The 27,880-nt window shown below is 36.8% G+C and overlaps 1 protein-coding gene across 5 annotated transcripts in view; it reads right to left on the bottom strand.

Moving 5' to 3' along the window:
• The window catches only part of HORMAD2 (HORMA domain containing 2), a 96,474-nt gene that overhangs the window by 36,713 nt on the left and 31,881 nt on the right, over nt 1-27,880 (bottom strand). For 4 of the 5 annotated variants that reach the window (XM_059140222.1, XM_059140225.1, XM_059140224.1 and 1 more), the window contains 2 exons: nt 27,079-27,230; nt 26,656-26,909 (listed from right to left, as the gene is read on the bottom strand). In XM_059140222.1, the coding sequence (XP_058996205.1) occupies nt 26,656-26,909; nt 27,079-27,230 (406 nt within the window). The remainder of the gene's footprint in view (nt 1-26,655; nt 26,910-27,078; nt 27,231-27,880) is intronic. The other variant, XM_059140223.1, reaches the window with a different exon arrangement.

The raw sequence follows: 27,880 nt of genomic DNA on the forward strand, positions 1-27,880 counted from the left end.
GCTGTCTTTATTTATTTATTTTTAAAAGATCTGTTTATTTATTTATTTATTTGACAGAGAGAGATCACAAGTAGGCAGAGAGGCAGGCAGAGAGAGAGAGAGAGAGAGAGAGGAAGCAGGCTCCCCACAGAGCAGAGAGCCCCCTGCGGGGCTCGATCCCAGGACCCTGAGACCATCACCCAAGCCGAAGGCAGAGGCTTCAACCCACTGAGACACCCAGGCACCCCCAGAAGCTGTCTTTAAATAAATTCAAAAACAAGACACAAATTCTTAATTTAACCACATATTAATATAGATCCAAGTATGCATCTCACATAATTTTCCTCCAATTTGAGTGTGTGTGTGTGTGTGTGTGTGTGTGTTTTTAAAGATTTATTTGTTGAGGCACCTGGGTCGCTCAGGTGGTTAAGCATCTGCCTTCGGCTCGTGTCATGATCCCGGGATCCTGGGATTGAGCTCCATATCAGGCACCCTGCTCAATGAGGAGTCTGCTTCTCCCTCTCGCTCTAACCCTCCCCCGTGCTTGTGCTTTTGCTTGCTCTCTCTCAAATGAATTAAACACACACACACACATACCCCTTAAAGATTTACTTATTTATTTATTTGAGAAAGCAGTAGGGAGAGGCAGAGGGAGAAGGAGAGAGAAACTCTAAGTAGATTCTATGCTCAGCATGGAGCCCAATGTGGGGCTCGATTTCATGACCCAGAGATCACAACCTGAGCCAAAAGCAAGAGTTGGTTGCTTAACTCAGTGCAGCACCCAGATGTCCCTTGAACTTCTTTAATATTTCTTGTAGTACTGCTCTACTGACAACAAATTCTGTCTTTTTTTTTTTTTTTTGGCCTAAAAATGTCTTTTTTTTCACTTTAATTTTTAAAGGCTATTTTTGCTGGGTACAAATTCAAAGTGGAAAGTTTTTACCTTTCATGAAGTTAAAAGAAGTTATTCCCTTGTCTTATGGCTTATATTGTCTCTGCTAAACATGTGTTTATAATTTTCATCAAATTTATAAAATTTATGGTCACTCTATTTTCAAATCTCCACTTGACTTTCGGGGATTCCAATGACACATACAGATTAGACTCTTGATTGTTCCACAAGTCACAGAGTCACTATTTTGTTTTGTTTGGGTTTGTTTCCCCCTCTATGCTTCAGTTTAGGTATTTTATATTCTTCAAGTTCATTGATCTATTCTTTTTTTAAAAGATTTTATTTATTTATTTGATAGAGAGAGAGAGAGATAACAAGTAGGCAGAGAGGCAGGCATAGAGAGAGGGGGAAGCAGGCTCCCCGCTGAGCAGAGAGCCTGACATGGGGCTCGATCCCAGGACCCTGAGATCATGACCTGAGCTGAATGCAGAGGCTTTAACCCATTGAGCCACCCAGGGGCGCCCCCACTGCTCTATTCTTTAGTAGAGTCTAATCTGCTGTTAAACCCTCTAATGATATTTTTAAATTTCAGATATAGTGTTCTTAAACTCTACAATCTATTTGTCCCCCCTTTTATCTTATTATTTATTTTTTACTTTTTATTTACTTGACAGAGAGAAAGAGCACAAGCAGAGGGAGAGGGAGAAGCAGGCTTCCTGTTGAGCAGGGAGCCTGACATGGGGCTCAAACCCAGGACCCTGAAATCATGACCTGAGCTGAAGGCAGACACTTAACCAACCAAGCCACCCAGGTGGCCTTGCCCCTACTCTTAAAATATTTTTTCATTTTTCTCATTATATTCATGTTTTTCTTTAAATCATTAAGCATATTTATCAGCTTTTCCTCATTTGTTTTATTGAGGTATAACTTACATACAGTAAAAACTATACCTTTTAGTATATACAGTTCTGTGAATTTTAACAAACATATGCACAATAAAATTATAAAATAGCCCCATTACCCTCAAAACTCCACTATGACCCTTTGTGACCAAACCTTACACCCAGCTCTGGAACCTACTAATCTATTTTCTTTGCACAGAGCAACCAATTATACATATTATATATAATTATACATACATTTTAAAATTAAGTTTTGCCTTTGTAAGAATGTTTTGAGAGAGATCAACTTCTAGCATATCAGTATGGAGAGTTCCACAGACCTGCTTCTCAGAAAAACTGATAAAACTATTTTAAAAAATTAAAGCAGCTAGGGGATATCTGGGTAGCTCAGTTGGTTGAATGTCCAACTCTTGGTTTCAGCTCAGGTCATGATCTCAGGATCCTGGGATTGAGCCTCGCATTGAGTTCCAAGCTCAGCATGGAGTCTGCCTGAGATTCTCCCTCCCTCTCTGTCTGCCCCTCCCACTTATGCTCTAAATAAATAAATAAATAAATATTTTTAAAAATTCAGTCTCAGAATGGTCCCAAAGACATATAGCAAACGAAGAAACCTCTATTCAAGAAAATTTACTAAAATTTGGTAAGAACAACAAGTCTGTGGTATTTGAACCAAAACCACTCCCTCCACCCTCTGAGCTCGGTGAGACGCCACTCTACTCCAGACTGGTATAGCCAAGTATGCATATGTCCCTCTCCCTTACATCTTCATGAGAGGGTCTAAACATCCATATTTCTCATCCTGGCTCTACCTATATATTGTTGAGACTAAATTCTATGTCATTATGATCAAAAGTTGAGGGCTCCTTTCTTCTACCCAGCCCCCACTGGTGGTCGAAGGTTCTAATTTGGATGCAGCCAGGAACACAATCACTCTTCCCCTGGCTCATAAGACCATAGTCCCATACTGGGAGAGACTAATTGAGAAGACCTGAGTCTAATGCCTCACCTCCACCCAGCAGAGAGCTCAGCTCAGCTCTTGAAGCAGGACATAAAAGAGATATGTCCTAACTTTTCCCAAGAAAAGTGACTATTTGCAACAGAACGTGGAGGAAATGAAAGGCAAAGGGCACTCTTAAATACAATCAAGCTTGTGCTGAAAGGAAATTGAGAGGGTATTTGTAGATTCATTGGAGACACAGGCTAAACTCTAGGCCAATTAGTTTGCAGGAGAGAATCAAAATAAGAGACAAGTGGGAGGAGCCCTCCTGAAATAAGAACAAACACTGAGCTCAGGAACTCCCTTCAAAGGAGCCTAAATTTGATTGGACTAGTCTCTAGAGCAGTTTATGTCTGGAACACTGTTGAAAACAATCACCAGCAATTAGCTGAGTTTAATAGCTGGTGAGGTTAGGGAAAGAGACAAAGAAAGTCCTGACAAAACCATCAAGGTAATTGTGGGTATCCACAAGGCTACATTATCTAAGTAGCAACATCAGAGGCTTAATACTACAGGGGAGAAGTAGATTTCACTAAAATAAGACAGCCAGTCACTAAACAAAGAAATAACAGTAACATGAGCCAGGAGGCAAGGGAAAGTCCAGAACCAGAGTTGCTACATTATCTAAAATGTTAGTTTCAAAAAAAAAAAAATTATGGGACATTCAGAAAAACAGGAGGGTATGACTCATACACTGGGGTGGTGGGGGGAGCAGGTAACAGTTAATGACTGTGAAAGCAATCAGATATCAAATTTAACAGACAAGAACGTCAAAGTATCCATTATATATATTATCAAATAATTACAGGAAACCAACACTAAAGAAATGAAGGTGTGACAACAATGTCACATCCAATAGGAAATATCAATAAAGATATAGAAATTATAAAAAGTACTGAATGGAAATTCTGGATTTGAAAAGAACTGAAATGGAAAATTTGTTAGAGAGGTTCAACAATAGGTTTGAATTGACAGAAGAAAGATTTATCAAACTTGAAGACAGATAGATAAAAATTATGCAACCCAAAAACCAGAGAGAAAAAAAGAATAAAAAAAAATGACAAGAGGGGCTCCTGGACGGCTCAGTGTGTAAAGTGTTGGACTTTGGCTCAGGTCATGATCTCAGGGTCCTGGGACTGAGCCCTGCATTGGGCTCTGTGCTCAGGTGAGGAGTCGGCTTCCCTTCTTCCTCTTCCCCTCTGCCCACTTGTGCTGGCTCTCTCTCTCTCTCTCTCAAATAAGTCTTTAAAAAAAAAAAAAAAAGAAGGAAAATCTCCTCTGGGAATCTATCCCTATAAAAAAATAATAAAGAGGGGCGCCTGGGTGGCTCAGTGGGTTAAGGTCTCTGCCTTCAGCTCAGGTCATGATCCCAGGGTCCTGGGATTGAGACCCGCATCGGGGTATCTGCTCAGCATGGAGCCTGCTTCCTCCTCTCTCTCTGCCTGCTTCTCCACCTAGTTGTGATCTCTGTCTCTCAAATAAATAAATAAAATCTTAAAAAATAATAATAATAAAGGAAAAAAAGAAAAATGACAGGAGCCTCAGAGAAATGTGGGATACCTTTAAGTGCACCAACATACACATAATGAAGGAGAGAAGAGTGAGAAATAAATATTTAAAGAAATAATGACTGAAAACTTGTCCAAATTTATTGAAAAACACTAATGTATACATTCAGGGTGTTCAACAAACTACAAGTAAGAAAAGTGCAAAGAGAACCACAAACAGAAACATCAAAATAAAAATGCTAAAAGCCAAAGACAAGGCAAAAATCTTAACAACAAAAGGAAACAACTCATCACTTACAAGGAACTCCAAAAGGTTAACAGCTGACTTCTCAACAGAAACAATGGAGGCCAGTTAGGCAGTAGGATAGCATAATCAAAGTGTTCAAAGAAAAACTGTCAATCCTAAATCAAGCAAAGTCATCTTGAGAAAAAAAAATATATATATATATATATTTTAAATATAAATATATTTAAATATAAATATATATATATTTTAAATATAAATATATTTAAATATATATATATTTTTTAGATTAACAGAAACAGAGAATTTGTTGCCAGCAGATTTATCTTACAGAAAATACTATAGAAAATGCTTCAGGTTGAAAGCAAGTGACTCCAGATGGTAATTTAAATTGCCACAAAAAAACAAAAGACAATGAAATGGTATTGGTAATTATATAATTATAAAAGGCAGTATAAGGGCACCTGGCTGGCTCAGTCAGTGGAGCATGTAGCTCCTGTTCTTGGGATTGTGGGTCTAAGAACTATGTTGGGTTGAGAGATTACTTAAAATAAATAAATAAATAAATAAATAGCAGTGTAAAAATAATAAATAAAAAAGCAGTATAAAGGCCTATTTTCTCCTTTCTTCTCTTAACTGACTTAAAGACCAATTGTATAAAACATGTATGTAATGTATTCTTCAACCTATAACATAAAGAAAAGTAATATATTTGCCGATATCAACACAAAGCAGGTGAGTGGGGGCAAAGCTGCATTGGGCTAAGGAAATGGCTACAGATGATATAGTAATAATTACAGCAATGCATTTTTGGGCTTGTAACACTAATAAATGCAATATGTATAACAATAATACCACACAAATGGGCGGGGAGATTAGAGCTATATAGAAATAACAATGCTACATCTCCCTGGAATTCAACTAGCATAAACCTGAAACTTATTTTGATGAGTTAAGAGATATGTGATAAGCCCCAAAGCAACCAATAAAACATATGTATATATAGTTAAAAAAAAAAACCTTAAAGAAATTTAAATGCCTCATTAAAAATATTCACTCAATGCAAAAGAAAGCAGTAAAGGAGGATTAGAGGAACAAAAACACTGAAACACAAGGAAAGCAAAAAGTAAAATGGCAGTTATAAATGCAACTCTATCAATAACAGCACTAATGTGAATGGATTAAATTTGCTACTGGAGATAATGAGGAACATTTTATAATGATAAAAGGGCCAATCCATCAAGAAGATAAATTAATTATAAACATCTAATAATAGAACACAAAATCACATGAAGCAAAAACTGACAGAAATGAAGGGAGGACTAGGCAATTGAACAACATTTGGAGACTTCAACATCCAATTTCAATAGTAAGGAGGACAACTAGGCAGAAAATTAACAAGAAAATAAAAGACCTGAACAAAAGTACAAACCAACCAGACCTAATATATCGACAGAACACATACCAAATAACAGCAGAATATGTATTTTTCCCAAGTGCACATGGAACATTCAGCACTATGCACATGCAAGCATAGAACATACATTAAAGCATTAAACAAACTTCAATACATTTAAAAGAATAATAGAAAGTATGTTCTCTGACCACAATGGAATAAAATTAGAAATCAAGAACAGAATAGAATTGAGGAAACTCACAAATATGTAGAAATTAAACAACATATTCCTAAATAACCAATGAGTCAAAGATGAAATCAAAAGAGAAATCAGAAAATACTTCAAGATGAATAAAAATGAAAACACAACATAACAAAACACAACACAGCTAGAGCAGGGCTTAGAGAGAATTTTATAGGTATAAATGCCTATATTAAGAAAGAAGAGAGATCTCAAATAACTTAAATTTCTACCTTAAGACATTAGAAAAAGTATAAACTAAATCTAAATCAGGCAGAAGAAAGGAGAAAATAAAGATTATATTGGAAACTTATGAAATGGAGAATACAAAAACAACAGAGAAAATTGATGAAGCCATAAGCTGTTTCTTTGAAAGATCAAAAAATTTGACAAACCATTATCCAGACTAACCAAGAAAACAAAACAGAAGACACAAATTACTAGAGTCTGAAATAAAAGAGGAAACATTACTACAGACTTCATGAAAATATAAAAGGCATAAAGGAATACTAGGAATAGTTACATATCAATAAATTAGATAACATAGATTAAATGGAAAATTCCTAGAAAGCACAAACTCCAAAAACTGACTCAAGAAGAAACAGAAAATCTGAATAAGTCTATAATAAGTGAAGAGATCAAATAGCAGAAAAAGAAACTCACCCACAAAGAAAAGCCCAGCCCCAGAGAGCCACTGAATTCTATCAAACATTTAAAGAAGAATTAATACCAGCTCCTCACAAATGCCTCCAAAAAGTAGAAGAGGAGTGAACACTTCCAAACTCATTTTATGAAACCAGTGTTACCCTGATACCAAAACAGAAAAAGACATCACAAGAAAAGAAAGCTATAGATTAATATCCCTTATATATATGAACATAAAAGTCCTCAACAAAATATTAGCACACTAATAACAGGAACATTATATATATATATATATCATATGATATATATTTTTATATGATATATATTTTATATCATATATATGATATATATTTTATATCATATATATATATCTCCTGTGACCAAATTTTTCCCAAAAATGTAAGCTTAGTTTAATATCTGAAAATTAATTAATGCAATACATCATATCAAAAGAATAAAAGACAAAAATCACATGTCAATAGATGCAGAAAAAGCACTTAACAAAATCCAACAGCTTTTCATGATTAAAAAAACACTCAAGAACTAATGCAACATAGGGCATCTACAAAAAAAATATCATACTCAATAACATACTTTTTGGTGAAAGACTGGATGCTTTACCATTAAGATCAAGAACAAAACAAGAGCATCCACTCTGACCATTTTTATTCAAGATTGTAATGGAAATTCTAGTCATGGCAATTAGATAAGGAAAAGATATAAAAGGCATCCAGGTTGGAAAGGAAGTAGTGGTGCCTGGGTGGCTAGTGACTTAAGTGTCTGACTATTGCTTTCAGCTCAGGTCCTGATATCTGGGTGGTGGAATCAAGCCCCATGTCAGACTCTGTGTTCAGCACAGAATCTACTTAAGATTCTCTCTCTCTCTCCCTCTCTCTTTGCCCCTCCCCTCTGAGCTCTTGCTCTCTCAAATAAATAAATAAACAAACAAAATCTTTTAAAAAAAAAAGGGGAAGAAGTAAAAGTGTATCTTATCTGTAGGACACAGTCTCATATATAGAAAATCCTAAGGAATCCATTACTGTTCGAACTAACAAGTTCAGTGAGTATATTAGTTAGGAGTTCTTCAGAGAAACAGAATAGGATGTGTATATGTATATGGAGAGATTTATTATAAGGAATTGGTTCAAACGATTATGGAGTCTGACTGGCAAATCCAGAATCTGCCCTCTGGGCTGGCAGTCTTGAGACGCAGAAGGACCAATGAAGTAATTCTAGTCGGAAGGCCAGCAACCTGCAGACCCAGGAGAGCCTATGGTACAGATGAAGTCTGAAGGCAGTGTGCAGAGAATTACCTCTTGCTTGAGAAGGATGATCTTTTTGCTTTATTCAGGCCTTCAGCTGACTGGTTGAGGCACTCACATTATGAGGGCCAATCCGCTTTACTCAAAATTCACCTATTTAAACGTTACTCTCATCAAAAAAACACCCTCCAAGTATCCTCGACATATAAAATTAACCATCATAGCAAGGTTGCAGGATATAAAATCAATATACAAAACTCAATTGCATTTCTATACACTTGCAATGAACAATCCAAAAATGAGATGAAGAAAAACCAATTACACTCACAATAGCATCAAATTTAGGAATAAATTTAACGAAACAAGTGTACAACTTATACTCTGAAAACTATAAAAAACTGCTGAAAGAAATTGAGGAAAATGTAAATAAATGGGAAAATATTCCAAATAAATGGGAAAATATCCCATTCATTTATGGATCAAGAACAGCTTGATCATGGATCAAAGATCTTGTTCATGGATCAAGAACAACTTAGTATTGTTAAAATGTCAATAATCCCTAAGTTGATCTAGAGATACAGTGCATTCTCTCTATGAATTCCAGCTGACTTCTTTGTAGAAAATGACAAATTTCTGATTTGAAAATTTAAACAATTCTAAAATTCAAAGGACTCAACAGCCAAAATAATCTTGAAAAAGAATGAAGTAGGAGGACTCATACCTAATTGGAAACTTACTACAAAATAATGGTAATTGGAGCACTTGGGTGGCTCAGTCATTTAAGCATCTGTCTTCAGCTCAGGGCATGATCCCAGGGTCCTGGGATCCAGCCCCATGTCCAGCTCCCTGCTCAACAGGGAGTCTGCTTCTCCCTTTCTCTCTGCCATTCCCCCTGCTTATGCCCTCTGGTTCTCTCTCTCTCTCTCTCTTTGTCTGTCAAATAAATAAATAAAATCTTAAAAAAATAAACAATGGTAATGAGGACAGTGTAGTAATGGCACAAAAGACAGCCATATAGACTAATGGAATACAACTGGGAGTCCAGAAATAAAGCCATGTGTCTATGGTCAAACTGATTTTTGATAAGAGCACTAGGGCCACTTTAGAAAGAAAGAATCATCTTTTGAATAAATGATGTTGGAACAACTGGATATCCACATACAAAAAAATGTCAGATCATTATTTCATACCATATACAAAAATTAACTTGAAATGAATCAAAGATCTAAACATAAGAACTAAAACTATAAAACTAACAAGAAAATAGAGGGATATAAATCCCCATGACCTCAGATTTGGCAAGTTATGCCTAGATATGACACACAAACATACACACAAAATATAAGCAACAAAAGAAAAATGGATAATGGATCCAAAATAAATGGATCCATTAAATGGATCAAAATTGAAAGTCACTTGTGCTTCAAAGGACACCATCAAGAAAGTGAAAATACGGGGCGCCTGGGTGGCTCAGTGGGTTAAGCCGCTGCCTTCGGCTCGGGTCATGATCTCAGGGTCCTAGGATCGAGTCCCATGTCGGGCTCTCTGCTCAGCAGCGAGCCTGCTTCCCTTCCTCTCTCTGCCTGCCTCTCTGCCTACTTGTGATCTCTCTCTGTCAAATAAATAAATAAATCTTTATAAAAAAAAGTGAAAATACAACCCATAGAATGGGAGAAACTATATGCAAACAGTATAGCTGATAATTAGACTTAGAAAAAATAAAGACTTCTTATCCTCAACAATAAAAAAAATTAACAATCTAACTTTAAGGTGGGCAAAAGATCTGAATAAACATTTCTCCATGGAAGATATATAAAGGGACAACACATGAAAATATGCTTGACAACTGTCATTAAAAAATGCAAATCAAAACCACCATAATATACTACTTACTTCATACCCATTAAAATGGCTAGAATCAAAAAGTAACATGATGAATGTTGGTAAAAATATAGGGAAAATTGGAACTTTTATATACTGCTGGCAGGAATGTAAAATGATGCAGCCACTTTAGAAGACAGTTTTGGAGTTCTTCAAATATTAAAGACAGAGTTACCATATGACATAATGATGGCACTCCTAGGTATATATATCCAAGAGAATTGAAAATAGGTGTTCAAAAAGAACTTATATATGAATGCTATAGTAGCATCATTCATAACAGTTAAGAAGTATAAACAATCCAATGTCTGTCACTGATGAGCGGACACAATATGTTGTACAACCATACAATGGAATATAATTCACTGCAAAAAGGAATGAAGTACCCTATATAGCCTACAACATGGATGAAATTTGAAGACATAATGCTACGTGAAAGAAGCCAGTCACAAAAAAACCACACATTATATGACTCCATTTATATGAAATATCCAGAGTCAGAAAATAGATTAATGATAGTTTAGGACTTGGGGGAGAGGACAAAGGGGGAAATATGGAGGTGATAACTAAAGGGTTTGGGGTTTCTTTTTGAGGTGATGAAAATGTTCCAAGACTGTGGCAATGGTTGCACAAGTCTGTGTATACACTAACAACCACTCAATTGTACACTTTAAATGGGCAAATTGTGTAATATATTAATTATAACTCAATAAATCTGTTAAGGAAAGAAAAACATATAAATAGAATCATATAGTATGTAGTCTTTTGATTCTGTCTTCTTTCACTTAGCATAATCCATTTGCAATAGACCCACATTGTTACATGTATTAACAGCTTGTTTCCTTATAAGTTTATCCATTCCTCCATTAAAGAACATTTGGATTGTCCAGTTTTTGGAGATTACAAATAAAGCATTTAGTGTAATGGCTGTTTTAAAGTAACTATCTACTAATTTTTATCATTGCTGACATTCCTGGGTCTTCTACCGATTTTCTTTTGGTTATAGGTCAATTTTCTGGGGCACCTGGCTGGCTCAGTCAGTAAAGCATGCCATGCTTGATCTTGGCATCATGAGTTCAAGTCCCACACTGGGCGGAGATATTACTTCTAAAAAGAATGTTTCCTTCCTTCTGCTTTACACATCAATAAAGTTTTATTGGATAATGGACAGTAAGTTTACATAGTTGAGTGTTTGGATTTAGTAGTCTTCCTCTAAAAAGTGTTGAATTTTGGGGATGCCTGGCTGGCACAGTCAGTTAGGCATCCAACTCATGGTTTCAGCTCAGGTCATGGTCTCAGGGGTCATGAGACCGGGGTCCAAACTCAGCAGGGAGTCTATTGAAGATTCTCGCTCTCTGCCTCTCCCCCCACTCGCACCTCTCTCTCTCAAACATATAAACAAATCGTTTTTTCAAAGTGTTAAATTCCGGGACGCCTGGGTGGCTCAGTTGGTTGGACGACTGCCTTCAGCTCAGGTCATGATCCCGGAGTCCTGGGATCGAGTCCCGCATCAGGCTCCCAGCTCCACGGGGAGTCTGCTTCTCCCTCTGACCTTCTCCTCGCTCATGCTCTCTCTCACTGTCTCTCTCTCAAATAAATAAATAAAATCTTAAAAAAAAAAAGTGTTAAATTCCAGTTTGACTGGCAAATAAGTTTGAACCTTTCCAGGTTTATTTTTTTTTTTAAGATTTTATTTATTTATTTGACAGAGAGAGATCACAAGTAGGCAGAGAGGCAGGCAGAGAGAAGGAGGAAGCAGGCTCCCTGCTGAGCAGAGAGCCCGATGCGGGACTCGATCCCAGGGCCCTGAGATCATGACCTGAGCTGAAGGCAGCGGCTTAACCCACTGAGCCACCCAGGCGCCCCTTTCCAGGTTTATTTTTAAGCTGTTAAAATGAAGTTTGGAGGCCTTCATTAGAGGGTTGGTTTAGTTCTACTGCTAAGGCATAACCTTTCTGGAGACCCTGTTAAATGCGCGAGATTTTCAACAAGGTCTCTTTCCATGTGACTGGTAATTTTATGAACATTTCCAAGCCCCGTGACAGCTTTAGGAATTGTCTAGTTTACACCTGGAGAGAAAACTCCCCAATGGTTTTCTTTGTCCAACCTTACAGAATTTCAAACACATTTGAGAAACTGAATATTCAACCACAGACTCAGGGGATCCCTATGCCAATTTCTAGAGCTCTTTCTCTTTATAGGTCCCATCCTTCTGGTATTCTGTTCCCAACTTCTTCAGCTTCCTCAAACTCCAATCTCTGTTTCTTCAACTCAGCAAGAGTTTCTGCTTGGGTTCTTCCCTCTCTGTGGCAGTGGTCCTGAAAGTACCTCCTGACAGAAAGGCCAATTTTAAGGCTCATCCTCTTCTTCTCTCAGAAATAACAGTTTTGCACCTTCTGTTGTCTGAAAACAGTTGTTTCGTGTATTTTTTTGTTTCCTAATTGTTCACACCAGGACAAGTCTATTAACTTTATTCCTTCAAGACTAAAAGTGGAATTTGATCATTCTATTGGATTTTTGCTGTCCTATGGGACTTTTATGAATGAATATAAGATTTTTTAAAAATTTATTTGACAGAGAGAAATCACAAGTAGATGGAGAGGCAGGCAGAGAGAGAGGAGCAAGCAGGCTCCCTGCTGAGCAGAGAGCCTGATGCGGGACTTGATCCCAGGACCCTGAGATCATGACCTGAGCCGAAGGTAGTGGCTCAACCCACTGAGCCACCCAGGTGCTCCGAATGAATGTAAGATTTAATGGATTGAGGGGTACCTGGGTGACTCAGTCAACTGAGCATTGACTCTTGGTTTCAGCTCTGGTCATGATTTTGGGGTTTTGAGATAGAGCCCCAAGTCAGGCTCCACCCTCAGCAGGGAGTCTGCTTGAGATTCTCTTCCTCCCCTCATCTCTTCCCCTGCACTCTCTCTTTCTCTCTCAAATAAATAAATCATTAAAAAAAGATTTAATGGATTGAGTGTGAACTTTGAAGCCATAGAGACCTAGATGCAAATACTGATTTTGATGATTTATAATCAGGCAACACTGGACATCCTAACTAATGCCTATGCACTTCCATTTCTTCATCTATAAAATGTTAAACAAAGTCATTGTTGGGATTAGTTGAAACTATGTATATTTAGCCCTTTGTAGGCACTTAATGAATGGTGATACTATTATTTATATTTATATAACAGCTGTTTGTTTCTGTGTTATTTCTTTACCAAACAGTTTTGAATCAGGGATTTGGCTTATTTGTGCTCACTACCTATGTACAATGACTCATGTATGATAGGCTTCAATATAAATTTATTGACTGAATAAATGTTGATAACTTATAATTAGAATATTTTAGAATATCTTTTAAGTTTTCTTCACAATGAGCTTCATGTAGACTTGTTTAAGTATCAACATAGTGCCATTAGCTATAAGGTTTCTTCTTGTTCTAAATTTGATTATCAAAGAAGGTTCCCTCCAACATGCAGAAGAAGCAAACTTGAGGTCATGACTTCATAAGGTATATACATAAAGCTTCTGTTTCTAGTTCTTTTTTTTCTTTTAAAGATTTATTCATTTGAGAGAAAGAGAGAGAGAGAGAGAGCATGAGTGGGAGGGGTAGGGAGAGAGAGAGAGAATCCGAAGCACTCTGCACAGAGCAGGGGACACCAGGCTCAGTCTCAATAACCCTGAGATCATGACCTGAGCCAAAACCAAGAATTAGGAACTCAACCAACTGTACCACCCAGGTGCCCCTCTTTCTAGTTAATCTAACCACTGTCTGAAGTACCAGGTTTCTGAAGTCTTAAGATCTCGGTTTTGAGATCCTAATATAAATGCTAAAAGAATTATTCTCTCTATGATACCCGGATTTATTACAAACCATAATCTCATCTGTTTACCAAAAGATAATTTAGCCTCAAATGGAAAACTAGAAGCATATATAACAAGTACTAGAAAAATCTGAATATAATTCTAAATTATATAACTGAATATAATTCTAAATACAAGTAACATTATATTTTTTCCAATATGCAGTTGACTAAATCTCAACGAAGTCTTCACTTTTGAAAAAATTCTTTAACTTTAACTTGCATTTATTTTATGTAGAATTTTTTCCTGAGCCATACATTTTTGTTTCTTCAGTTTCTTCTGGGATATCTTTCTTCTGTGCAACCTCCTTTTCTAGTTTAGAAACAATCTGCTCTTTTTCAGTAAGGATCCTCTCAATGTGACAGGGAGAGCTCATGTGTTAAACTGACCATGAGCCCTGTGAATTCTATGCCACATCTTGGGGGTTTTGTTCTCCTGAATGTGCTCAATGACCAGGAATCTATATCTAAAACCTTTAAGTTCAGTATTACTCTGCATTATTAAGCACATGCAGCAAAAATTTAGCACTTTTTGGGTTACCAATCCTGTGTCCAGCTCCACTGTTTGACCTGGGCACACCTACCAACTCCCCCCAATGTAAAGTGACATGTTTCAGATACTTGGTGGCTTTTTGGTTATGCATACCCTTGATGGCCTGGGCAGTTTCACTTGTGTTCTTAAAGTGAACACAAAGATTTGAACCTCTTAATTTGCATGCTTTGGTAGGGTTTTCTGGGCCAAGTGAATAATGAACCATTTTCAGAGATCACCTGAGGCCACTTACGGGAAGAGAAAAAAAAATCCTAATTTAAATAGAACCTAATATTAGTTTTAGTTTAATGGTTTTAGTATAATGATAACATTGTATTATATCAGACTATTAGGAGTATCTTTTTTTAAACAAACAGAAGATTCTTAGTATTACTCTGTTTTTCTGTTGTTTTTTTTTTAACAAAACATTCTTTTAATGCTAGGATTTAATAAGAATACATTCAAAATATTCTTATCTAAGGTTACTCACCATGCTCAACTTTTCTTCTGCTATAATAAATATCAATATACTCTTTTTTTCTTTATATAAGTGAAATATACACAGATCATCAGTGTGGCTCTTCCCACTAGAAATAACTCTGATATGTTATAGAATGATCATTTAAAAAAAAAAAGATATGATTTAAAGGACTATTGGGCATTCAACCAACTTTCATTCCTCCTTGCATGGTTAGCAGAGAATAACAATTACATTCTATAAAGGAAAACAAAAATTAATTAAAAATTTTTCCTATTTGACAAAAAGAAACTTTGTGGAAAGAACTAGCCCCATAACAGAGAATGATGTGTGGTTTTTAAGACTGAATATTTTCTGTAGATAATGTACCTTCTTCAACGTTTTCAATAATCAAGTTCACTTCCAAGAATCTAAGATATCCTTGCCAAGACCACATTGTATCAAACAAAGCATATATGCTTCATGAGATGTGATGCTATGAAAATCATCAGACTATACTTCAAAAATGCAAAACTTCAGTTCGGAGTTCAGTAAGAGAATATAGATTCAGAATGAAAAGGCTCCTGTTTCAATCCATTGGCTGGAATACAAAGCAATTGTAAGGAATTCAGAAAATATCTTTCCAGCCCACACTTAAATGGTACCATTTACTTTGGCACTAATGTACTTTACATTCTAATTTCTCAAAAACAAATCATTTGCACTAATCTAATGTGTTAGCACCAAAGGCTGAAAAATGGGCCTCACACAGGAAAAAGAAAGGCATCCAAAAATGCTCATTTTGTACCTAGATAAGCTATTGAATGGATTTTTAAGAAATATTGGTGGCTGGGGGCACCTGGGTGGCTTGGTCAGTTAAGATCTGACTCTTGGTTCTGGCTCACATCATGGTCTCAGGGTTCTGGGATTGGGTCCCGATTCAGGCGCCTCACTCAGCTGTGTGGTTGAGGATCTTCTCTCTCCCCCTTGCCTTTCCCCCTGCTCATGTGCATGTTGTCTCTCTCTCTCTCCCTCAGATGAATGAATAAATATTTAAAAGAAAAAGAAATACTTATTGCTGTTATATTAAGAAATTTTTCTGCCTTTAGCTAATCCTCAAAAAACATCGTTTGTATTAATTATTTATGGATCAGTTAAATTAATGTGTCCCAGATGAGAAAATACACCATGCTCGATCAAGATTACTAGGTACAAAGGATAGAAAAGATGTGTAGAGTATCTAGCAACTCTTTCTAACATGGAGGTACAGACTCATAAAGAGCTCAGAAAATTAAAAATTATGGCATATGAACCCTTATCTAAAACACTGATAAAAATTCAAATTCCAGGGGCGCCTAGGTGGCTCAGTGGGTTAAGCCACTGCCTTCGGCTCAGGTCATGGTCTCAGGGTCCTGGGATCGAGCCCCGCATTGGGCTCTCTGCTCGGCGGGGAGCTTGCTTCCTCCTCTCTCTCTGCCTGCCTCTCTGCCTGCTTGTGATCTCTCTGTCAAATAAAAAAAAAAAAAAAAAAAATTCAAATTCCAAAACAGGTATAATGGTTTAATTAACTAGAATCATCAGTTTCTAAAGTAGATTTGGGTAACATTAGCCCTCTTTTTTTTATAGTTGTCTGTATATGTCAGTAATTACTAGTCTTTTAAGGAGCCAAAGTTAATGATCTCTATTAGAAAGAAGTACTTTTCCATCAGCATTTAAATTTAGCATAAAATTTAAATAAAATTCCACATCCAATTCCAGAATATGCGTTGACTGTTACCAGATAGTGAGTTCTTTGAAGAAACCTGGCCAGGGGTCTCTCTCTAGTATATATGTCTATTGTCATCCGTCCAATTGACCACAACAGAGAAAACAGGCCCAACTTCCCAGAATACTATTGAGGTGTCACTGTGTTTGTCTACTAGTTAGATCTTAAGCCCAAACCATCCCTATTAGGAATTAAGATCTGTCCTGAAGGTGTTGCAGAAGTAGATAAAATGATAAGGACACATTTAGGATAAAGTTTTCCAGACATTTCTACATAACTCTATTTTGTCCTAGAATTCCTTGGTCTCCTACATGGGTTCTGTGTCCAAGTGGAGGTTTTAAGAGTTCTTATAATTTAAGAATTTTTTAACCTCAAGTCTGTGCTTTTATCATTTCTGAACTTATTGTCAAATTACAATCTCACTTTTACATCATTCCTTGGATCTTAAGGATCATACCAGACAATGAATTATATAAATACTAAATAATTTCAACTATGGATAAAAAAAATTTTATATTTCTCTTTCTGGGGCTGAGATAAGAAATAACCTGAAAAAGAAAATTGGATGAAAATCTTTTTTTTTTTTCAATCTTACAAACAGTCTCACAACAATATGATATGTTAAATTACTTCTTTACTATGGATCACTGGTGAAAAAGCAGTATAAGTTGTTTGGTCAAGATTTTGTTCTATTTTAATAGAAAATTTATTATATAAAAAAGTTTTAAGAAATCTTTGAGCTAGAGGTTACCAAACATAGAGATTACAGCAAAGCCATAGAATACAGGGAAAGGTATGCAAAGTTCAGTATTGGAATTACAAGTCACAGAGACAGAAGTTCTATACTATACTGTACTTTCCAAATTGCTTGGAACATTCTTTGCCTTGATATCTGCCAATCAAAATATAATTCATCCATAAAATCACCAATTCAATGAAACCTTCCCACACAGTGCCAATTTATTCTTATTTCTATATTGTAATAACACAGGCTTTGGAGTCTGACCACCTGAATCTGAATCCTGGCCCCGCTACTTATTCACTGTATATGTAGCCTTTGGCTAATCTCTATAAGTCTGTAGTTGCTCATTTATAAAATCAGGAAAATAATAGAATCTCCTTCATAAAATAGCTGAAAAGGTTAAAAGTGATAATATATAGAAAACCATGAGAACAATGCTCTGCTGTTAGTATTATTCCTATCATTCATACACTCTCCACTATTATTTCTCATTAAATTATGTAAGTATTGTCTCTTCGGCCAGAGTTCCCAAATGTAGAAACAATATTTTGTGTGTCTTTGTTTTCTACACAGTGCTTAGCAAGCATTACTCTTGAAAGGAATTTTTTTTTTTTTAAATCTTTTTTTTTTTTTTTTTTAAAGATTTTATTTATTTACTTGACAGAAATCACAAGTAGATGGAGAGGCAGGCAGAGAGAGAGAGAGAGAGAGAGAGGGAAGCAGGCTCCCCGCTGAGCAGAGAGCCCGATGTGGGACTCGATCCCAGGACCCTGAGATCATGACCCGAGCCGAAGGCAGCAGCTTAACCCACTGAGCCACCCAGGCGCCCTCTTGAAAGGAATTTTTAAAATATCCCAGGGAATCTTAGCATAGAAGGGATCTCAGAGGTCACACTAGTTTAACTTTTCCCCTAAATCATGATTTTCTCTTGCAACACCATGGAGATAATCATCTATACCCTATCTTGTATACAGTATGTATCTATACTTGAATATAGCACCTGACAAGGAGTTCACTTTTCTCAAGACAGCGAGATTTATTTAACAGTTTCATTGTCAGAAAATCCATCCTGCAGAGGTAGAGAAGCTGGCAAGTTTCTGGAAAATGATTTGGTAATACTTGTATAAGAGCTATACAAATTTTCAGGTTCTGTACATTTCACTCCTGATACTATATCCTTAGAAAACAAGAAAAATTCTCTCATACACACAAAAGTATTTATTAAAACACTATCTATTATAGCAAAATCAGGAATTAGCCTAAATATTCTTTTAAGATTTTATTTATTTATTTTAGAGAGAGAGAGCATGTAAAATGTTTAAAAGTATGGAAAAGCAGAGTAAATACCTAAATGAAACAAAAGGTCACTAAAATTAGAAATGCGAAAAATAACGTGGGACATAGTTATAAAGTTAATGTTAAGTATAAAAGTAAAACAAATGGATATATAAACCATTATCACAACCATAAACAGGGGCGCCTGGGTGACTTAGTGGGTTAAAGCCGCTGCCCTCAGCTCTGATCATGATCTCAGGGTTCTGGGATCGAGCCTCGCATTGGGCTCTCTGCTCAGCAGGGAGCCTGCTTCCCCCACTCTGTCTCTGCCTGCCTCTCTACCCACTTGTGATCTCTGTCTGTCAAATAAATAAATAAAACCTTTAAAACATTTTTTTAAAAAAACCATAAACAAATATGTCTATCTGTGGGAAAAAACTGGAGATGATGGAACATACAAAAGTGAAAACTGTATCAACAAGATGGCAGGAAAGTTGGAAGATTTGCATTGCTTTTTAAATTACTTTAATGTCATTATAATACTGCTTTCAATTTTTTTTTAAGACTTTATGTATTTATTTGACAGAGATAACAGCGAGAGAGGAAACACAAGCAGGGGGAGTGGGAGAGGGAGAAGCAGGTTTCCAGCGGAGCAGGGAGCCCAATGCAGGGCTCAATCCCAGTACCCTGGGATCATGACCTGAGCCGATGGCAGACACTTAACGACTAAGCCACTCAGGCGCCCCTGCTTTCAAATTTTTTAAGAGAACGTTCTTCCTTCTCTTGAACCAAAATCAACCTCATCTTACTATCTGTGATTTTCATTTCGTGTTTCTTCTTCTGCCCTTTGAAATTACACAAAATAAATGAACTTGAAATATGTGAAAATGATTATCATAGTTTTAGTATCCTCATTCTCTGGTACTCCAGAAGACAGATTAGAGAGGCAATGTTGAAATCAGGGAGACTCTTAGTTGTCATTTGCAAAGAAAGCAATGATGACAGACTGAATCAGCACAACACCAGTACAGCCAAACTTGAGAAATATTTCAAGGGTAACACAAATGGAAAAGTTAACCAAAGGGATGTAAGAAGTGAGAACACAGAAGTTGAACACGTTCCTAGTCAGGCTGTTTAATAAAATCATGATTACAACATCAACATAATGAACCTGAGAGAAGGAAGAGTATATTTGGTCAGAAGTTGAAATCCTATTTGGAGATGTTGATATTGAGGTACCTTTAAGATACATATGTCTATATATTGTTAGAAAGATTGATTTGAAGTCAGGGAGACAAAAACCAAACCAGAGAAACAGAAGGCAAAGATAAAAATCAAAACATGAATGAAACAAGAAAGCCTGAACAGACCCATAACCAGTAAGGAGATTGAAACAGTCATTAAAAATCTCCAAACAAACAAAAGCCCAGGGCCAGACGGCTTCCCGGGGGAATTCTACCAAACATTTAAAGAAGAACTAATTCCTATTCTCCTGAAACTGTTCCAAAAAATAGAAATGGAAGGAAAACTTCCAAACTCATTTTATGAGGCCAGCATCACCTTGATCCCCAAACCAGACAAGGATCCCATCAAAAAAGAGAGCTATAGATCAATATCCTTGATGAACACAGATGCGAAAATACTCAACAAAATACTGCTAATAGGATTCAACAGTACATTAAAAAGATTATTCACCACAACCAAGTGGGATTTATTCCAGGGCTGCAAGGTTGGTTCAACATCCGCAAATCAGTCAATGTGATACAACACATCAATAAAAGAAAGAACAAGAACCATATGACACTCTCAATAGATGCTGAAAAAGCATTTGACAAAGTACAGCATCCCTTCCTGATCAAAACTCTTCAAAGTGTACGGATAGAGGGCACATACCTCAATATCATCAAAGCCATCTATGAAAAACCCACTGCAAATACCATTCTCAATGGAGAAAAACTGAAAGCTTTTCCGCTAAGGTCAGGAACACGGCAGGGATGTCCATTATCACCACTGCTATTCAACATAGTACTAGAGGTCATAGCCTCAGCAATCAGACAACAAAAGGAAATTAAAGGCATCCAAATCGGCAAAGAAGAAGTCAAATTATCACTCTTTGCAGATGATATGATACTATATGTGGAAAACCCAAAAGACTCCACTCCAAAACTGCAAGAACTTGTACAGGAATTCAGTAAAGTGTCAGGATATAAAATCAATGCACAGAAATCAGTTGCATTTCTCTACACCAACAGCAAGACAGAAGAAAGAGCAATTAAGGAGTCAATCCCATTTACAATTGCACCCAAAACCATAAGATACCTAGGAATAAACCTAACCAAAGAGGCACAGAATCTATACTCAGAAAACTATAAAGTACTCATGAAAGAAATTGAGAAAGACACAAAGAAATGGAAAAATGTTCCATGCTCCTGGATTGGAAGAATAAATATTGTGAAAATGTCTATGCTACCTAAAGCAATCTATACATTTAATGCAATTCCTATCAAAGTACCATCCATCTTTTTCAAAGAAATGGAACAAATAATTCTAAAATTTATATGGAACCAGAAAAGACCTCGAATAGCCAAAGGGATATTGAAAAAGAAAGCCAACGTTGGTGGCATCACAATTCCGGACGTCAAGCTCTATTACAAAGCTGTCATCATCAAGACAGCATGGTACTGGCACAAAAACAGACACATAGATCAATGGAACAGAATAGAGAGCCCAGAAATAGACCCTCAACTCTATGGTCAACTAATCTTCGACAAACCAGGAAAGAATGTCCAATGGAAAAAAGACAGCCTCTTCAATAAATGGTGCTGGGAAAATTGGACAGCCACATGCAGAAAAATGAAATTGGACCATTTCCTTACGCCACACACAAAAATAGACTCAAAATGGATGAAGGACCTCAATGTGCGAAAGGAATCCATCAAAATCCTTGAGGAGAACACAGGCAGCAACCTCTTCGACCTCAGCCGCAGCAACATCTTCCTAGGAACAACGCCAAAGGCAAGGGAAGCAAGGGCAAAAATGAACTATTGGGATTTCATCAAGATCAAAAGCTTTTGCACAGCAAAGGAAACAGTTAACAAAATCAAAAGACAACTGACAGAATGGGAGAAGATATTTGCAAACGACATATCAGATAAAGGACTAGTGTCCAGAATCTATAAAGAACTTAGCAAACTCAACACCCAAAGAACAAATAATCCAATCAAGAAATGGGCAGAGGACATGAACAGACATTTCTGCAAAGAAGACATCCAGATGGCCAACAGACACATGAAAAAGTGCTCCATATCACTTGGCATCAGGGAAATACAAATCAAAACCACAATGAGATATCACCTCACACCAGTCAGAATGGCTAAAATCAACAAGTCAGGAAATGACAGATGCTGGCGAGGATGCGGAGAAAGGGGAACCCTCCTACACTGTTGGTGGGAATGCAAGCTGGTGCAGCCACTCTGGAAAACAGCATGGAGGTTCCTCAAAATGTTGAAAATAGAACTGCCCTATGACCCAGCAATTGCACTATTGGGTATTTACCCTAAAGATACAAACGTAGTGATCCAAAGGGGCACGTGCACCCGAATGTTTATAGCAGCAATGTCCACAATAGCCAAACTATGGAAAGAATCTAGATGTCCATCAACAGATGAATGGATCAAGAAGATGTGGTATATATACACAATGGAATACTATGCAGCCATCAAAAGAAATGAAATCTTGCCATTTGCGACAACATGGATGGAACTAGAGCGTATCATGCTTAGCGAAATAAGTCAAGCAGAGAAAGACAACTATCATATGATCTCCCTGATATGAAGAAGTGGTGATGCAACATGGGGGCTTAAGTGGGTAGGAGAAGAATCAATGAAACAAGATGGGATTGGGAGGGAGACAAACCATAAGTGACTCTTAATCTCACAAAACAAACTGAGGGTTGCTGGGGGGAGGGGGTTTGGGAGAAGGGGGTGGGATTATGGACATTGGGGAGGGTATGTGCTTTGGTGAGTGCTGTGAAGTGTGTAAACCTGGTGATTCACAGACCTGTACCCCTGCGGATAAAAATATATGTTTATAAAAAATAAAAAATTAAAAAAAAACATGAATGAAACAGAAAACAAAAAGCCATAGATGTGATGGGACAGGGGCTCTGGGTGGCTCACTTAGTTAAGCATCTGACTGTTGGTTTCAGCTTAAGTCATGCTCTTGTGGTCATGACATCAAGCCCCACATGGGGCTCTGCAACAAGGCCCAGAGTCTGCTTCAGGTTCCCTCTCCTTCTACCTCAGTTCCTCCCCCATTATGTGCTTGTGCTTGCTCCTTCTCTCAAATAAGGTAAATGAAATTTTTTTTTGTTTTTTTTTTTAAAGATTTTATTTATTTACTTGAGAGAGAGACAGTGAAAGAGAGCATGAACGAGGAGAAGGTCAGAGAGAGAAGCAGACTCCCCATGGAGCTGGGAGCCCGATGCGGGACTCGATCCCGGGACTCCAGGAACATGACCTGAGCCGAAGGCAGTCGTCCAACCAACTGAGCCACCCAGGTGTCCCAGGTAAATGAAATGTTTAAAAAAAAAAAAAGTGATCAGGACAACCAAAAGATGACTTTGAATAATAATAATAAATACTGATTTTTAGCAAATATAACCAAGAAAAACTAATGGGGCACAAATAATCAGCAACCAGATATGAAAATGGGGAAATAGCTATAGGAACAAAGAGATTTTTTAAATTATAAGAGACCTCCATGAATAACTTCATACCACAATATATGAATATTTGAATGTCAGGGAGAGAAATGTCAGGTATTTATATTTTGGGGTATAAAGTTATTCACAGAGGTCTTTTATAATTTAAAAAATTTCTTGTTCCTGTCCTTATTTCCCCTTTTTAGAGAAGAACATAGACCATACTTCTGTGAAATTCAAAATAGACAAAAACTTTTTTTTTTTTTTTTTGAGAAAGAGAGAGAGAAACCACAAGCGGGGGTTAGGAGCAGAGGAAGAGGGAGACAGAGTCTTAAGCAGACTCCAGGCTCAGTGTGGAGTCCATGTATGGCTGGATCTCATGATCCCAAGATCATGATCTGAGCCAAAACAGGAGTCAGATGCTTAACTGACTGAGCCATCCAGGCACCCCTGGACTAGACAAAAAAATTTTTAAAGATTTATTTATTTGAGGGGCACTTAGGTGGCTCAGTCGTTAAGCATCTGTCTTCGGTTCAGGTCCTGGGATCAAGCCCTGCATCAAGATTCTTGCTCCACAGGAAGCCTGCCTCTCCCTCTCCTGCTCCCCCTGCTTGTGTTCCCTCTCTCACTGTGTCTCTCTTTGTTAAATAAATAAATAAAATCTTTTAAAAAAGAAAGATTTATTTATTTGAGATAGAGACAGAGAAAAGAATCAGGGGAGGGGCATAGGGAGAGGGAAAGAAAGAGAATCTCACAGACTCCCCACCAAGCATGGAGTCCAGGAAGGGGCTGGATCACATGACCTGAGCCGAAACCATAAATCAGATACTCAGTTGATTGAGCCACCCAGGCGCCCCAACAGACAAAAATTTTTAAATAAAAACTGCCAAGAAAATAATACATTATATATAATTTAAAAACTGCCACATATGGATGAGGAGATTAATAAATTAGAGTACATTAAAATTAATATAACTAGTTTTCTCAAATACTATTAGTGGTCACAAAATACTATTAAGAGACTAAAAAGGAAACTCACAAAATCAACTTTATTAGTAATGTAGAACTGTTTTCCAAAGTGGTTGTTCCTGTTAGGGCAAAATCAAAGGAGCGAGACTGATACAAAGCGAAGGTCAAGCAAAGCTTTATTTCGCGCCAAGCATCAAGAATCATACTGACCGCTCAGGGCCCTCTCTTGCAAAGAGGCGACCCCTCCCAGCCTCACAAACTAACTTTTATAGCGGTAGTTTAGCCGGGCTATACACAGGTGGCCAATGAGATTGCAATACACAGAGAAAACTACACAGTCATGCTAAGTCTGCCACACACAGAAATAAACTGCTAGGTCACACATGGGTGACCAATTGAATTTCAATTTACCCTAGTAGATATATGCACGCCCAACTGATTGGACGTCTTCACCTGGCCTGACCCACCCCTGTATCTAGGCTTTGCAAGTAAGTTCCTCTGGGAGGAGCAGGGTCAATCTATGGTATATTCTCTAGGGATGCTCTTGCAAATATATACCAGGAGATTTGTATATGAAGGCTTGTAACAATTAAAAAGAAAGAATGTCTATAAAGGGTAGAATAATTCTACAGCAGTAAAAATGAACCACCACACACAAATAAATGGTCAAGCAAAAGAAGCAAATCATAGAAAAATAACTTAAGAGTATGATTACATTTATATAAAAGTTTTAAACAAGTGGATATATTCATAGATGGTAAAATTATAAAGAAGAGTAATAGAAGGATTATCATAGAAGTTAGGAGTAGGGTTACATTTGGAGAAGGAAGTGGTGCAGTGAGTGGTACAGTGAGTGAGTCACATGGTGGCTTCTGAGGAAGTGACAGTGTTCTACTTCTTAATCTTAATGGAAGCTACATGGATGTCTCATTATTCTTTAAATGTATGTACTATCTCATACACTCTGCTGTAAGTGATATTTTCAAAATAAAATGATTTTTAAAAACATAAAATGTTCTTCATATGTATGTCAGTGTATGAATGTGTATGTTCCATAAAGGAAAACAATAGAATTTTTAGTGACAAATTGTCAGTAAGCTGTTCACTGGACATAACAAATTCTTTCATATAATTGAGAAGTTGAATTGAATGAGTTTACCACAAAGTCCTGATTTTGTATATATAGTTCCTACTAACCATATGCTTGGAAAGTGTTATCACATATCTTATTTAATCTATCAATTGAATTATTCATTTTCAAGTTGTCCACTTTCATTCCCATTGGTAAAAGATAAATTCTCAATTTTAAAAGATAAAAATTCAGTTGAAACATGTCCATTCTTTTCTTTTCTTAACCTTTATTGTTAACTAATCTATGTTAACTGCATTTTCCTGAACAGAATCAGAAGAGTTGCATCAAACTTTAAAGCCATTGTGACATTGTGAAAATACTAAAAACAAAATCCTGTTGTTTGGTTATATTATTTATATTAATTAAGACCTCTTTTCAATATATCAAATATAACACAGATTTAAAGAACCAGAAGAATCTGCAAGAGTTATTTACTACAGTATCTCTTTAAGTAGGACCCAAATTATCACAAGCAAATAAATTAGCATCCTAATTTGAAAATAGCTCCTGAAAAGATTATTATATAGCATCACCTACCATTAAGCAGTCTGAAAATTTTTTGTCTAACTCAGAACCCTTTTAATACAACATTGACATACAGTAAACTTTGTTATCTGGATGACAGGGTGTGGATTTACCTAGGGCAAAGTGGGGCCCTAGCAAGTACTCAACTCCAAGTCTCTAATGGAGGAAGTAGAAAAGTAAAGGGCTCAAAGCCCTATCTGTTTGGCTCCAGTGGCTCCAAACACTCCAGACCCCTGGCCCTCCCCAGGGACTTAGCCCCACAGCTTGTCTCTCTCTACATAACCAACAGTTGACTATCATATTGTTTTCACTCTAACTTGAGTTTATCCATAACTTTTTCTCCCCCAACATCCCCCCACTCAATTATCCCAGTAATCAAGAACTTATTTATTCCTCCAGTGAGTATGAATAATACGTAGAATATTTTTTAAGTCCTAAAAATGTTACCTATAAGTGAAAAAAAGAAAAACCCAATTTTTCTAAGTCTGTGGATACCTTTTATAAAAGAAGTATATTGGAAAGACTTTTTTTTCTCCTAGTCATGGAGAATTTCGAAGTATATTCCCTTCTTAAAGACAGTACTTCTTTTACAATAAAGACTCCCCAAGGCCAGAGGCTAATTTTGTCTTAGTTTTTATACCTGACATATTCCACTGGACTGTTATGGTAATATAACCTAGGTAGGAATTAAAAATGTTAGTTGGGTTTAAGTGAAGCAATGGAGGGTCTATAAAGCTTTGACTTACGTGACTGTTGCATTCTTCTTCTTCTTCATCAAAGTCTAGACCCTGATGACCGATCTCAGTAGTGCTGTTCTCCTGAAAGAGATTGTTCTCCAAATCAGACACTCTGGTGGCCTCAGTTGTGACTTTTACTTTCATGCTATGAAAGCCAGTGGAGACCAATCCCACTTGCAGGTTTACAGGCTCCCCCTCGAACAGCAGGAAGTGCGAGTTTACCCCTTCTTTAAAACCAGGGGGTTGGTAATCATGTGGAGTCACTGCAAAATGAAAAGGGCAGAAAACCAAGAAAACTGTGAGTTTCAATAGAAGCCAAATTAATCTTTCATGTGTAGCAACAAATATCTCTTTCAGATATTTACAAAATCTCTATATATAAAATATTACTTTGACACTTAAGAAGGAATTTAACTAGAGGTATCCACCTACCCGCATTATAGTAGTGGAGTTTCATAGTAAGTATAACATCATTAGGAAGGGGTCCAAGGTTCTGCATCAGTATATATAATTTACGGATCAGTAGAACACTGGCTTTCTTAATATCTTCACTGTTTGTCCCACTTTCGAAGCTTGTACTACTGCTATAACCATATAGAAAAACAGCATACTTTTCTATCATATATAATATTGAAAATCTTTTAAAAAAGAACAAAACTCTTTACCATATGATCAAATAAATATAAAGTAAACATCAGGACACTTGAGACCATTTTTAGAATGTAAATTTGAGCAGTGATTGTACTTTTTGCAATGTATATACAATGGATTTCTTAAGTAGCAAGTTTTTGTAAGGCATTTTAAATATGACCTGATTTTTTAAAAATCTGAGTTACAAATAACCACATGCCATAGTAGTGAGAACAATGGATTAGGAATTAGGAGACTTGAAATCTAATATTGGGTCTGCTGCTAACTAACTGAATGACCTTGTCAAGTGAGTTAGACACTCTAGGTCAGTTAGCTCACTTTGTGGAATAAGCTTATACACATTTCTACATCTCTCCAGATTTTCTATTTGGAAAATTGGTCATCAGCTCTGGGCCTTTCTACCGTCTGGTTATTTGTCAGAGACATCCCTTCCTCTTACATGGATTGCAACAATGGCTATTCTCTATCCCACCACTGCAATAATATACCTAATAGAAAAATCTGCTCCTGTCACTCTCCTGCTTAAAATTCTTCTAGTACACTCATCACCTTTCAATCAAATTCAAGAAGGTAGGTGTACAAT

Source organism: Mustela lutreola, chromosome 11 (genome assembly GCF_030435805.1).
Source record: "Mustela lutreola isolate mMusLut2 chromosome 11, mMusLut2.pri, whole genome shotgun sequence".
NCBI lineage: Eukaryota > Metazoa > Chordata > Mammalia > Carnivora > Mustelidae > Mustela > Mustela lutreola.